The sequence below is a fragment of the Rhinolophus sinicus genome, chromosome 2, assembly GCF_057876585.1.
Source record: "Rhinolophus sinicus isolate RSI-liver-muscle chromosome 2, RSI-T2T, whole genome shotgun sequence".
In the NCBI taxonomy this organism is placed as follows: Eukaryota; Metazoa; Chordata; class Mammalia; order Chiroptera; family Rhinolophidae; genus Rhinolophus; species Rhinolophus sinicus.
Genome location: NC_142502.1, coordinates 28,213,044 through 28,229,853, shown reverse-complemented (window position 1 = coordinate 28,229,853; position 16,810 = coordinate 28,213,044). Strand labels below are relative to the sequence as shown.

At 36.9% G+C, this 16,810-nt stretch overlaps 1 protein-coding gene across 1 annotated transcript; it reads right to left on the bottom strand.

The window, feature by feature from the left end:
- Nucleotides 1-5,874: 5,874 nt before the first annotated feature.
- On the bottom strand, nucleotides 5,875-7,336 carry TAAR1 (trace amine associated receptor 1). Its single transcript, XM_019732740.2, has one exon. It carries the CDS (start codon nucleotides 7,334-7,336, stop codon nucleotides 6,317-6,319), a length of 1,020 nt encoding a protein of 339 aa, XP_019588299.1. The 3' UTR covers nucleotides 5,875-6,316.
- Nucleotides 7,337-16,810: the final 9,474 nt, after the last annotated feature.

Below are 16,810 nucleotides of genomic sequence, written 5' to 3'. Positions count from 1 at the left end.
GGAAGGAAAACCAGTGGATGATCTGTGTGTTTTTCCTTATTTCCCAAACTTTTATAATTTTCTGTGCTTAGGAGTATCAACAGATAATACGAAAACCTTTAGCCATCTAGAAATAAAGTTAACAACCCGTGTAAAGCATATGATATCACTGTTTGCAAACTCTTCTGTTTGTTAAGAGTAAAGACTTGTGAGAATTGTTAATAGCAGTAATTAAATGTGTTGATTGGATACTTACCAATGCCCACCGCACTTTATTTACAGTTTGACACTTTGAAGATGCAATTGGATCTTATAGTCCAAAGAGACAAGTACAAGCAACATTTCTCTTACTTTGCTCTCATTTGTCAAACTTCAGAGTAAATAGAGACCAGAGGGCATCATTAACACATCTTCTGTTCCACTTCAGTCATGATAGAAAATCATTTCACACTATAAGTCATTGGGGAAATAATTCTACCTCATGGAGACAGGAAAATATTTATCACAGAACTTTATTTGAGGAACCAAATGTTTAGGGAATTCTCAGACTATTAAGCAAAGGCAAGGTGTAAATCTGAGAAAGAAAACTTTAGCTGATGCAAGAGAAGCAAAACATATTCTACCTATGTGCATTTATAAAGAATACATATTTATTGCCAAAATTAAACCCATATAGGCACATCTACGTAAACTTGGCCGGACATAAAACTATGAATCCCGTAGTTTCCCCATAGTTGGCTCCACTTCCTGAAATAGGAAAGAGGTTGGAGTTTGTAGCAAGACAGACTTGGGCTCAAACCTGTCTCTAACTTTTATTGTTCTAATCTTGGATACCTTATTATTCCTTATCATTTATTTCCCTAAAAAACATGCATAAAGAGACTTTCAAGGTGTGGTACTAAGGACAGAATACGACAATGAATAAAACACAGTCCCTAACTTCTGCAATTCATAGTCCAGTAGGGACAGCGGACATTTTAACATAACTGATAAGGGCATGGACAGAAAGTGCGTGGGATATTTTAGGAGTTCAGAGAAAGACATCGGCCTGGTCTGAAAGGATTATAGATAACGTCCTGGAGAGATAACCCTCAAGATGAGTCTTTTTAAATGAGTAAATGTCAGTCAGTAAGGGAGGTAGAGTGGGGGGAGGAGGCCATTTCAGGCACTGGGGGACTGTAGAAATAAAAGCACAAAGGAGAGATAGCACAGGAACGACAAGGAGGGCTGGGATTTGAACCCAGGCTTGTCTGGTTCCAAAGCCTGAGGACGTCCCTCAGTGTTTCAGAACTCTGCTCGCCACTAATGTGCTTCAGGGCTTACACAAAGTGTCCATCCAAATTCATTAGCTAGGCAGATAATAGTTATTTTGCTGCTAGATATCAATATTATATACACACATATGTAAATATATAGTTATTATATATATATATATATATATATATATATATATATATATATATATATATATATATGCATTTTATATAAATTACTTTTTAAAAAATAAAAATTCCCACTGTTTTCAAACATACTATATGCCAAACACTGACATACCACAGACTAACAATGCAAAAATGTGTCACCAGGTTAACTTCCTTCTAAAGATTTTGCATAATTGTAATTGTGAAATATATTAGGAAAGAGTATTATTCTGCACTGACTTTTAAAAAACAACAACAATATGTAATGTTTATCTATCTCAGCAGCTCTATGCATACCACCTTAGCATATTCTGAGTGAACACCACCATTGCACATGCCAATAAAATGACAGGAAACAATGCTAATAATGTATGTTTGCTGAGTGTTTTTGTCTGTAAGGACCCATGGTAGACAGTACATCTCATCTCACAACGTGCCAAACTGTAAATAAAGTGCAGTGAGGTAGGTAACATTATTGTCTTCATTTTGTTAAGTGAGTAAACTAAGGCTTGGAGTTTTTAAGTAACTTTGTCCAAATAATAGCTGATGAATGATGAATATTGGAGTCAGAATTTAAGCCCATGACATCTGGCTCCCAAGCTTGCCCTCTTCACCACAGATCATCTTTTTGCCATAGGGCCTGAGTATCCACATTATTTATATTTATATCATAGCTCCCCAGCATCAGCCAGGGTTGAGAAACGCTATTTTAACACATCACATTGTGAAAATGTTGACCAATAAACAAATTTTAGAGTCTATTATATTGTGTGTTTTTTTGTTGTTGTTGTTGTTGTTGTTTGGGTACCCCTGGTCGTTCACAGAATATGAAAACATTCACAAGATTCTGAAAAGCAGCAAAGCAAGAAAAGGTTTATTGAAAGTTGGGCAGCAAGGATGCCCACGGCAGTATATAGAGAAGATGGCCGGCACTGCCACGGGTTTCTGTTTGGAAGAGAAATGCTGGCAAAAGGAGTTTGCCAGGCTAGAGTCTGATAGAGACAGCTGCCACGGGTTTCTCTTTAGCTGCGGTTTTATATTTTTCTATGCAGGATATAGTGTGCTTGTCAGCTTGCAGGTGGCTCCTGTTGAGATTGGGAACTGTTCTGTTTCCACTATGATGGATGTAGGGTGCTTGTCAGTTTGCAGGTGCAGTGCCAGCCGAAGGATTCAGGGCCAAGCAATTAATTTTTAAGCTCATCCTGCTAGCTCACAAACTCACTCCTGTTAACTCTTTGCCTGTCTCATCCTACTAGTTTACAAGATCACTCCCGTTAACCCTTTACCTGTCTCATCATCTGTCATCAGAGTTATTGCTTATCTAACATATATATTTATGAAGAGGAAAGTTTGCCATTGATGAACTATTGTGAACGGCTTAACTTTAAACTTCTAAGTCATCTTAATTGATAAACATGTTGATAAATTTTAATTTACATGAGTCAATGATTTCTTTCTCCTGGGAAAAATCAAAGACAAACAAATTAGATATTGAGGTGGATATGACTTCACAGTAGAACCAATGCCAGCGGAACATTCTAACCAAGTTAGAATATTGAAGCAGCAAACAGTCACTGGGAGCTTAGAGACTTGAGAAAAGGGTTTTACGAGGAGTTTTAGGATGTGGGGGGGGCAAGGGGGGGAAGAGCAGGACCTATTAAAGACAAGTTTACTTTCTTTGAATACTATTTGGAAAATACATATATCTTATCTTTAAAAAAATTTAATCTGATTCCTACATTATCTGGATTATTTGAATGCAGCATTTAAAATATCTTTTTGAGTCATTGGTTTTTTGGTACACTTTATAGTCTGCTAAATTTAAACACATAAATCATTCTTCATGTATCTTTACACATTTAAGTTAATGTTCAAGCTTTTGTTGACAATGTATCACTAAATAGAAACTATAACTCACCAGAATCCACAGTGAACTAGAGTTCATATGGTTTGCCCTACTTTCTTGGCACATATTTATGACTTTCCAAAGACTGGATTATTGACTTCAAGAACCAAGTTTAAAATCAAGATGGAACTTTCCAGTTCACTGATCTTTTAAAATGGCATTATTTTTATTAACAATAAGTCAGTACCGATGAAAAACTTCCTTGCTAGTATGTTTATTTTCATCTCTTCCAGAGTAATATTTATATGAACACTCCTCTTTGAGAGAAGAGTGGAAAGTGAGTCTGTTTTGATTGGAAGTTGTCTGAATTTGGGTAACAAGTATCATATCATTGTAATTGCTTTCTTGGTAGTTACTATAATACAGTATATCAAGCTAAGTTTCTTTCCATGGATGCAACCAAAAATTATTCTCAAAAAGAATTTATGGGAAGACTATCTAGACTCATGAAATTAGAGAGACCAGAGAAATTAGCTTGGAAATGGACAGGCAGCTCTGGAATCTGGGAAACAAGAACCCCAACAATACCAATGGCAGTCTGCTCCTGATTTTACCACATGAATGGAATGGAAACCCACGTGTTTTTTCTTGTTTTCTGCTGACTATTCTGTTAAGGATCACTGTCTTTCCCCCTTGGCTAAAACTCAAATTCTAGAGAAAGACTTTCTGCAATTTTTAGCTTGGATTATCCACCCATCTGTTTAGTTAAGGGGAAGTGCAGGGGCCTAGTCTCCTCAATACAGTTTCAACAGACTATAGCTGGTTGGAACAGGAAATTTCTCAAAAGAGGATTAGATTCTGGGTAGGAAATGGACTCTGGACAATCAAAAAAACAAATATACCTTCTGCATGAGGGAATGGAAACAAAGGTAAAATGGTGGATGTGGCAAAATAAAATAAGCCTTCGTTCTTTGCTGAGGCTGAGTTATGGGTTATCTCTTATCATGAGTATTAAGAACAGAAGCTATAAATAAAGATAGGCTATCGGGGCTTTCGTTCTAAGTAAAAAAGTTGGAATTATTGAAGTCATGAGCTTGTCCCAGAAAAGTATGGAATCAATATTAAAACCTAAATAGTAATTTAAAATAAATGTAAAACAGGATGATTGATGACTCTTACCATCATTAGTGCTTGTACTAACTTCTCATCAGTGTTGGTCTAGAAATTCTGACTAATGAAGTATAGCAAGGAATATACATAAAAACCATAACTACTGGAAAAGAGATAAACTTACGATGGAGGATTATGTATAGTGAAAACCCAAACAATTCAACTGAAAAGCTAAAATGCAATTTTACTGTACGCCAGCATTAATTTTTATATAGAAAATATAATGGCGTAAAAAAGATTTATTCACAATAGGTAAAACACACACACACACAAAAGCACAAAACATCTAGGAATAATCTTAAGAGGAATGTGTGGGAGCAAATAAAGAACAGCACAGAAACTTGCTGTAAGGTACAGAAAACTGCCTAAATGCTTTTGTTCCCTTTTTAATGTTTGACAAAATGATCTCAGAAGTGAAAAATGTAAAGGGAGTTTTTGAAACTGGGAATGATTAGGGACAATCTGTCTTATTCTATATTAAATGAAAAGATAACTCAGAACAGTTTTTAAATGAACTAGAACAAAAATCTAGTCAGATCAATGAAACAAAATACGTAGTCCTAAAACAGACTATAATAGATAGATGGATTTGTGAGATCATCCGGTTGGCGAACAGAAATTTACGTGCAGGAATGTGCATCTTAGTTTCATTTAAAATTAGCTGCCTTGCCCTAACTTATGCATGAGCATAAGTCACTACTATTAAATAAATAAATCCAAACTCCTGGGGCTATTCAACAGGAAACAGACTTCATGAAGTCTGAATGAGAAACAGCTCAATTGCAAATCAATGCTTATAATTTAGAATGTTTGCCTACTTCCTTTTATGGGATCTTAACTGAAGCCACCATTTGTTCCTCTTTTTATTTTTGTTTTTTCTTTTTGTATGTGTCATTTTAATAGGCATGGCATGTCTATTCTGATCACACCTCTTGCTATCCCTGAGGTTTAGCTACTTTGATGGATGACTGCCTCTCTTTGGGTACAATCTAGAACCCAGCAAGTAAATTTGTTTTACTTCATATAGCTTATATTTGGGGTTCTACCACACCAAGCATCACCTTGAAATATGGTGAAATCCTTCCAGACCTACTTTCATGAGCTGAAGTAACAGGTAACAGTCAGAAAAACATTCAGTTTAAAAAAAAATAATTAAAAACTTCTAAGTGGTCAACACTATGGAAAAATGTTAAAAAGCATCTTTGTACATGTATACAATGTAACATTATACAGTCACCCCAAAAATAATGTTTTTAAGAATTTTAAACAATATAGTTCTTTTAGGAAGTGAGCTATGAGTGATATTTTTACTTTATGTTTCTATAGGGTTTTGTTTTTTTCTGTATGTTACAAATTTCCTACAAGTATGAGAATCAGGAAAACTTATTTTAAAAAGCTGAAAATCAAGCTATTGAAGAATTAAATGTATATGAATAAGGATTCATGACAAATAGAAAATTATGTATAAGCAATTATTTAATATATAACATTTAATGTGTACTTTTAGTTGATTTTACAAAAGACATACATTCAAGCAAATGAATGACAAAGTCACTGTAACTTGCATTACCAAATGCAGCCCCATATTTTCTACCACTGAGCTACTGGGTAAAGGAACACTATCAATTTCCCAGCAGTTCATATAAAAATAGGAAAGTATTTTTTTAAATGCAGGACCTTAAATTCTGGACTTGCAAAGCTACATATGTATAGTAAGAATGGAAAAGATAGTATCTACCATCTCCCAAATAGAAAGCAAAACATAAGCATTATATCTCATCATACATTCTTTGACTCAAATAATTGATAAAAGACTCTGCAGTTGGTCATGTGGTTTATTACGTTGTGCTCATAAATGTGGTCACCATCTGCTTTTGCAAAGCAGAGAAGTATAATAATTCTATGGATTTGATTCTGAAAATAATTTACTCCTAGATGAATCTTTTTGGAAAATTTTACCAAATAGAATCATCTTCAATGCTCTTCTGAACCAGGGATAAAAAAATGCATAAACCATTGGATTAAAAGTAGAGTTCAAGTAGCCAAACCAAATCAATGCATCATTCAAGGTGGGTGGAATAGTATAGTCCAGGAAAGGATCCATGACTGTGCAGACAAAGAAAGGACACCAGCATATTAGGAAAACTCCCATCACAATTCCTAAAGTCTTTGCCGCTTTCCTTTCTTTGCTTCGTGAAATTCCATTTTTCTCTTCGAATCCAATTTGAAGCTTCAGATTTGCATCATTAATTGATCTTGCCTGCCCTTTAGCTATGAAATATATTCTATAATAAACACACAACATAATAGATCCAGGTATATAGAAAGAAGTCAGAAAGGCCAGTACCCCAGATATTTTGCTAAAGAAGACAGAGCAACCGCCTATGCAGTGAAGGTGTTTGTAATACATCTGTTCAGCTCCTTTGATGTTTAGCTCCAGAAAGACCATTCCAAATGCAAAAAGAGCAGGGATGCTCCAGCTAATGAAGATCATCACAAAAATAGCCAAGTTACTGATCTTGGCTTTGTATCTCAATGGGTCACACACAGCATAGTAGCGGTCAATGGAAATGAAGGCTAAATGGAAAATGGATGCTGAGCTCAGCATAATATCAGTGCTGGTGTGAATTTTACAGAAGACTTCTCCAAAATGCCAGCAGTGCTCCACAGATCTCACCATGCTATAAGGCATGACCAGGCACCCCAGCAGAAAGTCCACAGTGGCCATGGAATGAATGAGCCAATTAGTTGGGGTATGAAGTTGCTTGAAGTATGCTATGGAAATAATAACTATTAGATTGCCAACCAGTGTGGTCAGAATTATGAGCACCATTAAACTGTATAGTGAAGCACGGACGTCATTTGACCAGCTGCTTTTCACACAGGAAATATTAATTATATTGTGGCAAAAGGACATCATTCCTGAGGGCTACCCAGTTTAAAATGGGAAAACTAAGCAGTTTAATTTTTCCTTTATGTGTTGAGGAATCTTTCTCCAAAATCCATAGTCAGGTTAGAGTTCCTTCTTTTATTTCCATATACCTATTCCAGAAACATGAAAGGGAAAAAAAAAAGTGAATCGTTGGCAATTTGATTCCTCTTACTTCTAACATAGTAACCTATTACTTCTTACCGGAAATAATTATTTTGGAAAGAGCTATTTCTAAGTTTGGTTCAATGGTTCAGTTTAACATTTTTTTAAAAAAACATCTACTTGATGCCACTGTGCTAGAAATGAAAAGCGAATTATTAGGTTGAAATATATGAAACTGACATTTTTGTAGGTCAGAGAAGGTTAAATGGCGAATGTTTCATATGCTTTAATCTATGGAAATAATCTTTGCTCAAAGCAAGATTTTGTGAGGAAGACTTACATTCTAAATGATAGACATCAATTACCAGAAAGTTTAGAATTAAAATGCATTAGTGGAAAAAAATGAAATATTTTAAATGTGCCTATTGTACGGAAGTAATATCCACTAATGCCTGCTTCTACACGTGAGCATATGTATATTTCTTATTTTATAATTGATTGTAATGGAAAGAAGTTTACATGACTTTATTTCCAGTTCACCAACCATTTACACATATATTTTGTGCATTATTTAACATTTTAACATTTAATATCATTCCTTATAAGGAAGATATGACATAATTTTATGGGCAAGAAATTGAGGCTTTATTCCTAAAACCATTAAAGCTGGAATATGACCTGGTGTCTCAATTACTAGTACAGTTGCGTTTTAATAATTGTTTTGTTTTGTTTTGTTTTACCACTGTAGAAAGGATCAACTCAGATACATTATTTTCAAGAACATTAAGCTTTGAACTTTCATATAAGAAGGTAGGATGTCTTGAAGAGACATTTTTCTAAAAAGGACGTACAGATGGCAAACAGACATGAAAAAATGTTCAACCTCACTAATCATTAGAGAAATGCAAATAAAAACCACAATAAGATACCACCTCACCCCAGTCAAAAGGCTATCATCAATAAATCAACAAACAACAAGTGCTGGTGCGGATATGGAGAAAAGGGAACCCTCATGCACTGATGGTGGGATTGCAGATTGGTGCAGCCACTATGGAAAACAGTATGAAGGTATCTCAAAAATCTGAAAATGGAACTACCTTATGATCCAGCAATTCTACTTCTAGGTATCTATCCGGAGGAATCCAAAACTCTAAAAAAAAAATTATGCACTCCTATATTTATTGCAGCACTATACACAAAAGCCAAGACATGGAAACAACCAAAATGTCCATCGGTAGACGACTGGATTAAGAAACTGTGGTACATTTATACAATGGGGTATTACGCAGCCATAAAGAAGAATGAAATCTTACCATTTGCAACAACATGGATGGACCTAGAGAACATTATAATAAGTGAAATAAGTCAGACAGAGAAAGACAGATACCATATGATCTCACTTATTTGTGGAATCTAAAGAAAAGAATAAATTAATGAACTAATCGAAACAGTCTCAGAGACATAGAGGAAAAACTGAGGGTTGCTAAATGGGAGGAGGGTGGGGATAAGGAGGAAAGTGGAGGATTAGAAAGCACAGTCAGTAACCACAAGATTGCCACAGGGATATGAAAGTCAATTCGGGGAATGTAATCAATAATGTTGTAAAGATTTTGTAGGGTATCCGATGGACACTTGTCTCATTAGGGAGACCACCTCAGGGATGATGTAGATGCCTGATCACTGCACTGTGCACCTGAAGCTGAAGCTGAACAATAATGAATGTCAACTACAATTTTATATATATATATATATATATATATATATATATATATATATATATATATAATTACAAGAAGTGGAGTACAGCATTAGAATAGAGGCAACGGAAATATAATGGCTGTGTGCAATGTCAGAGGGATAGTAGATGGGGGTAGGGGGGTTGTCACTGTGTGAGGGATATAAATGATAAATGTCTAACTAGTACATTGTTGTGTGCCCCTGAAACTAATAAAAAAATGTTAAAAAAAAAAAAAAAGAACATAGGATGTCTTGAGTAACGGCACCTAATAATACCACACTGGTGAAGTGTGGTATTGTGGTCCAAATTATTAAGGATTTTAAATACACAGACCAAAGCACATGGTAAGAAGTTATGTGACATGGACAAAAAGCACTGCAATGAGAACCCAGGGACCTTGAGCTTCCACTTGGGCCGTGGGCACGGCACCAGAGCTCTTTGTTTTTTAAGCTCTGAAACCCATTAAAATTTTTTTCTCATGCAATCACATGCCTCCTCATGCCTACTGAAGAACCCCAAGCTTCCATGGGACCCAGTTTTAAAATTTCCCTTTTATTTCTATATGATTCGGTAATTTTCAGTTAAATGTTGGAATTTGCAATATATGTAAATATACATATACACATACGTGTGTGTGTTTGTGTGTGTGTGTAAAAAGGAAGGGAGAGAAAGAATTTGGAGGAAGAATGTACATTTCTGGCAATCTATAAGCAACCTGTCACTATGCTGTGAAAATGCTAGAAAACAGCAGCAAGTCTTAGAATTCCAGGAATCTGCCTTCCTTTGCATCTCTGCCATTCCCTCTGCAGAGGCTGACAGTTTAGATCAAGACCACATAGAAATCCAAATTTATCCAAAATGAGAATTGGAAAATAGAGTATTTACATACTAAAATGCATATTTTAATAAATTTGAAACATCTTACCCCTAACCCCTTTCTGCCTTCTATTCCCAGGAGGAAACATATTCATACCAAATGAGTCTGTAAGATTTATTTCACTAGACACCCAGTCCCATTTCATGACAGAACAAACAGTAGACTAAAACTAGGTTGTTTGAACAATGCAATATTGAAATTTCACTGAAAGAATGATGGGTTTTTTGCTATGAAATTTAAGTGTCCAATCAACTAAACTCTATCAGTTAAGTTATAAATCTATTTAGACTGTTTTTCTCACTATTTCCTCCTTTTCCTTCTTTCTTTTACTTATGCTGTTGACATATTAAAGGAACCAAGCAGCACACCTTAATCACTGTTTAGAAGTGTTTGCTAATTAATTACTACCAGTAAAAAAATCATCTTGAGTAGGTTCACTCAGCAGGAACTAGGGTCCAAAAATAAGAAATTGTTCGATTTTGGAAGACTATATTCATAGAAGATGAAAAAGTTATTTGACAACTTTGTAAGCCTTGTTGTTTATACATCTAAAATGTTAGGTTCCCAGATAAAAACCCAAAACTCAGAGGCTTCCTCCTCATATTTGCTCATCCTAATTTCAGACAAATAGAGCCTTAAGTGTAATATCTTGGAAATTGTTAGTATTAATGACACTTTAGTAGAATAACTTGCCCGCCAACTCAAAAAATATTATGCATCATTTTTATGCAAGTAGTTTTAAAGAGTTATAATTTTTTTTTAGATTTACTTGTTTAAATAAATGTCCTATGGTATTATGAGTTGAATGCTTATCTAAAAATATGATATAATAGTGGTTTTGTTTCTTTTCCTCCAGCTTTCAGTAGTTAGTGAGCTAGAAATGATTATTATTTGTATATACAAATTATCCAAGTTGCACATACAATAGTAATATGGAAGGTTAATAAACCCTTTTCTGATTATCTAGCTAAGGAAACAGTTCTGTGCAAATGATCTAATCACCTAATGTTTGAAAATGACATATGAATTAAAAACATATTTGTAGGAGTTATAGTTTAAAACAGATCTGTCTAGCAGGACAGGAACTCGCTGGTAGAATGAGCCCAATGTCCCAATAAAAGGCCATCAGCACTAATCCACCAGGTCTTTTGTCCCTGGTTTTGTTAAGCACCCATCTCTAATTGCTGCCTCTCATTTCCATACTGTTGTATACAACTTCTGATCTGAACCCATCTCCTAATCTCCCATTATTCCCAAAACCCTTTCAGATGTGCCCTTTGGAGCTCACGGTCACCACACTACTTCCTCAAATGCTTTTCTAAATCGTATTTGTTCTCACTTTGTTCTAAAACTGTCTCTCCTCTGAAGATACTTCATCCCCTGAGGCCTTGTCCACCATGTGTGTTTTCTCTCCTGCATCCCAGCACCCCTTTATGCCATAGGACCTGGAGGAAAAGTAAGTGACCTCTTGGACTTACTGCCATTGCAGATCATTGTCACTCCTTCCTTTCTAACCTCTAGCCCTTGCAAGCTGTGAAGCTCTGTGTTCAAACTGTATCTCTTCCTGCAGCAGACATCTATAGACTATCAAGTCACTTCTTTTCTTGAAGATGTTGGCTCCTAACTCTTGTCACTCTCTCCAAGGCTACTCCTGCCAAAATTCTTGATAATTGTATTGTCCATATAAATGATCTAAGAATGGACATTCAGTTCTTAATCTTCTCTCTTCGAACAAAAATGTCCTCCACTCCATTTCATCTTACATTTCCATGGCCATGCTCTTCTCATAAAAAAAGGCAGGAAAGAGCTACAAACCTGGAGATCTGTGATTTGTGTAAGCTAAGTGGCTTTTTTCACCGATATGCAGAGGACAAGTTCTATAAAATAATTTGGGACTTATAGGTGGAAAACTAAAACAGAAGTGATTGAGATATGAAATTATCATTGGTAAAAGTATAAATAAAGGTTATGAATTTAAGATATAATTATCTTGTTAGATATAATTATCTAAGAAGACACTCTTGTTAGACTACAGATATACAAGTTAGTAGAAAAGGACAGAGCCATGTGAAACTATTGCACTTGAACTTTTGATCAACTTTTAAAGTTTCAGATGGCTTTTGATCAATCTGTGACCTTTTTAGCATCGTAAAGAAAACATTGTCAGTCAATGCAACCAGGTGAGTTTATGAAAGGTCACAAGTCTACAATGCTCGAAGGAGATAAAGGATGTAAAGTTTGCTAGGAAAAGGTCATAAACACTATATGAATCCATTGAATAGTCCTCAAGTATAGAACATGTTTACTCAGAAACCCTAACTGCCCTCTAGATGGGACTGGAAACTTGTTGACTCTGCATTTGGTTCCAGAGCCAAGAAAGCTTGATATTTTTAACCATGCCCTAAAATGGAAAAATAGGTATTACGATAGATTTTCTGAAAGGGTGTTCAATGCTCAATTTAAAGAGCAGTGGGTATAGCAAGACTAAACTTTCTAATCTAGCCAGACCTTACCCTGCATGAGAGTGTTGCCAGCTGTTATGTGTCTCTATCAGTGTTTCTGGGGAAAATAGAAACTGCTGAGTTCTCTTGCTTTTCATGGCCTTCTTACTTTCTTATCTAATTAAGGACAACTGGTAGTACTTGCATTCCTAGCTAATACAGTCTAGAATTTATCCTTATGTTAGATGTGATTTTCTCTCTTCCTACAAATTCCAAACCACAAAATTATGCACCTTTACAGGAACAAAAATGAGGCTGACCTCAAACTTCTCAGGAATACTGAATCCCTTACCTTAACGGAGCAGTATAGAGAGACATAAGGACAAAAATTTGAAACCATATAACTTTTTATGCAGGAAGTGTCTTTATGTGACTGTAAAAGATGATCTGCCATATTCACGGGCTCATAAAATATACGACCTATGTATCTTTTTTGAGAAAAATACAAATTACCTACAGAGAAGCATGTGTTGCTCGTGAAAGGTATGAGAAATAGGATCTCAAGAATTGGAAAGCTACGCCATAAAAGGACTAATAATTAGCTTTATGCAAATCAAACACAGGGTTGAGTTTTAAATAATTCTGGAAATCCTTGTTTTAAAATTGAAATGCAGTTCATGAAGAGGTACATTTTTTTAAAAATTGAGCTTGAGGAAAACCATGGCATTTATGAATTGGACACAAGCTGTTATGCAGGGTGTCATACAGGGTCTCTGGTCCCACTGCCCGCATAAGAATGCAGGACATGGTGAGGCCAAAAAGGAACATCCACAGAGCCATAGATAGGGGAGTCATACCACTATATTCTCGCTGGCGGCTGGGTTGGAGACACAGGAAGCAGGGGCCACATTATCCGCAACCTGCCGTCCACTTCTCCCTGCCAACCAACCTCACTTGCTAGCTGCAATACATGCTTGCTAGCTCAGCCACCATCTTCTTGCTAGCCTCCTGTGGGGACAGAGCCAGTAGTGCCATGTCCAGGCTCTCGGCCTCACGTGGAAAGGTGCTGGCTCAGGTAGTAAATGGCCATCAACTGTGATTGGATGGCGATCAGCTGTGGCTAGTTGGCTGTCAGCTGTAACCAGTGAGCCATTGGCCACTAATATAACTGCTGTGGCTACGGTAGTAGCAAATGGGGGCTAGCAAGAAGATGGTGGCTGAGCTGGCAAGAGCGGATTGTAGTCAGCACGACGGATTGCAGTTAGCAAGTGAGGTTGGTTGGCAGAGAGAAGTGGATGGTATGTTGTGGGTAGTGTGGTTCCTGTTTCCTGTGTCTCCAACCCAGATGCCAGCGAGAATATAGTGGTATGACTCCCCTATCTATGGCTGCGTGGGTGTTCCTTTTTGGCCTCACCATGTCCTGCATTCTAATGTGGGGAGCGGGAGCTGAGACCCCACATGACACCCTGCATGACATCCCCCATTTGCTGCTAGCATAGCCATGACAGTTATATTAGTGGCCAATGGCTCACTGGTTACAGCTCACGGACAACTAGCCACAGCTGATGGCCATCCAATCACAGTTGTTGATGGCCATTTATTACCCTAGTGAGCACCTTTCCACATGAGGGCAAGAGCCCGGAAACTGAACTTCTGGCTCTGTCCCCACACAAGCATTGTGAACAGACCTGCCTGTGAAAGAAAAGCTTCCACACAAGAGACTCTGACAGTCTGATCTTCAAGGATGCCAAAAAAATTCTACACCCCTGATATGAGCCATCAAGAGAAGTTCACAAGCCATTTAAGAAAATGTAGTAGCAGCACAGAAAGGAGTCAACCCAATTAGAAAAGGTGGCAGAAAAATGAGAACTTTAAACAAAATTTAGTAAAAACATCCAAGATCAAATTGGACCACAGGAAAAGAAGCCTAAAGAAATGTGAAGTATTTTAAAAATGAATAAGAAATTATGAGCGAATAATCACAACTAATAACTGAATCACTGATGGTGTGAATTTGGTGGAGGAATATCACATGCACTAAGCTAAAAGACAAAGAAATAGAAATTCACTCAGTGTTTTTCAGTAAGTATTGATCGAACGCCTTCCCTCTGTGAGGCACTGGGTGCTGAGGAGAGAGTGGTGGAGACACAACAAAATTGCTGCCCAGGGGGAACTTACATTCCAGTGAGGGGAGCACAGACAATACAGATGATACATAAATAAAACGTTAGATTGCAATGGATGCTAAGGGGGAAAAAATAAAGTGGGGAAGAGATATATGAAGTGTTTGGGGAGAGGACTGACATTAAGGATAAGGTAGCCACGGAAGCCTTGAATTTTACCTGAAGGAAGTGAGGCGCTAACCACGTGGGCATCTGGGGGAAGAGCAACCCCGGCAGAGCGCACAGCAGGTACAAAGGTTCTGAGGTGGGGGCATGTCTAGTGTGTCTGCAAAATAGCAGAGGTCAAGATGGTTGGAGCAGAGTGAGCAAAATAGAGAAAACTAGACGGGATGCCAAGAAACGGCACAGGGCTACACTGAATAGGGCCTTGTAGGTCACGGCTAAGAATGTCGGCTTTGTCTTTGAGTGAGAAAGGAAGATCCTGAAGTGTTTTGGAACCAGCCGCGTGATCTGACCGATTGTAATAGATTCACTCTGGCTGCTGTGTGAGAAGAGAGGCAGAGGGTAAGGAGAAAGTGGGGAGATGATTAGGAGCTGCCACAAGGACCTGGTGGGAGAAGACAGTGGTTTGGGCTAGGCCAGTGGCTGTGACAGGGAAGAGTGGTGGTCAAGTTGGCATACGTATGTTCTGAGATACAGCAGGCGGGGTTTGCAGACAGACTGAAAGTGGACTGGGAGAAAGTTGTCAAGGGAAATAGCAGGGCTTTTGGTGTGACTAGGTGGAAGGGTGGAGGTCCCATTTGCTGAGGTGGGAAAGATGGTGGTTAGAGAAGGACAAGACGCAGGAGAAAGTTAGGAGTATAGTTTTGAATTTGTGAGGTTTAAGCTGCGTGCTGAAGAGCATGGCTTTTAGAGCCCAGCTGCCTCTGTCCATGTCTGGACTTGGCCATTCTCTAGTTCTGAGGGCTTGCATGTGCTGCCTAACTTCTTGAGGCTGCAGTTTTCTTAGGTGGGAAAAAAAAGATCTATTTCCTGGTCTTTTATGAGTCAAGAATAAGTTAAGATTTGTAAAATATCATCTTGTGTATAGTGTTAATCAAATACGTAAACCTCCAAGGGGAACGTTTAGGGCATGTTAAGGGAATGTATAAGAACTATCACAAAGCTTTTTCAAGAACACATACATACTTAAATTAATATAAAAAAGATATACTCTAGAAGGCCATTATAGACACAAAGAAAGCATAGTGGGGAAAGGGAATAAAGGAGGAAAAACAATAAGATAAAATGAAACAAATAGAGGTAATGTGTTATAAGGAAATGGACTGTGTTTCATTCACTGCTATAGCCCTAAGGCCTGGAAAATATCTAGAACATTAAAAAATGAATAAAGGTTTGAATGAATGAACAAATGAACTGAAGAAGTCATTAGCTCACTTCTGTGCTCTTTGGGACCAATAAAAATTTAGGCACATACATTTAGCCTGGTTCTGAAAATCTTACAGGTATCCGGATAGAAATTCCTTGATTGTGGTGGCGGTGATTGCATATATCCAAACTCATCAAATTGTACACATTGAATATGTGCAGTTCTTTGCATATCAATTATACCTCAATAAAGTTGAAAAAATAAGTAAAAAAGGAAAGATCAGGCTAGCATAGAACTTCTCATCTGTAATTTTGGAAGCCAGAGGGCATTGGAATGAGCTTAGAAACAATTAAGGAAATTGGATAGCAGTTCAACATCCTATATTCAGCCAAAATAGTAATCATATGAAAGTAAAAGAAAGACAAAAAATACACATTTGTGATCACCTACTGAGAAACTCCAGAAAATACTCTAACAATGTAAAAATTAAGTCAAAACAAAAACTTTTAAAAAGCAAGAGATGAATAAAAGCAGCAATAGTAATATTATCTCAATTAAGATTTAGTTTAAATCAAAAAGGATTATGATAATGTTTTGAAATGAAAAAAATAAATTTCAAGAAAGCACTTAATATTAACCTGTAACTTGAATTTTCAACTCTCACTAACCCCCAGTTGTTATCAGGGTTGGTGGAGGAGGAGCTGACAAGTTAAACTTCTTGACTGGATCACATGATGCATAGCTAATAATTTAATTTTGGAAAGTTTCTCTAGCAGCGCTTTTTAAAGTTAAAATGCTCATGTTGTTTGATG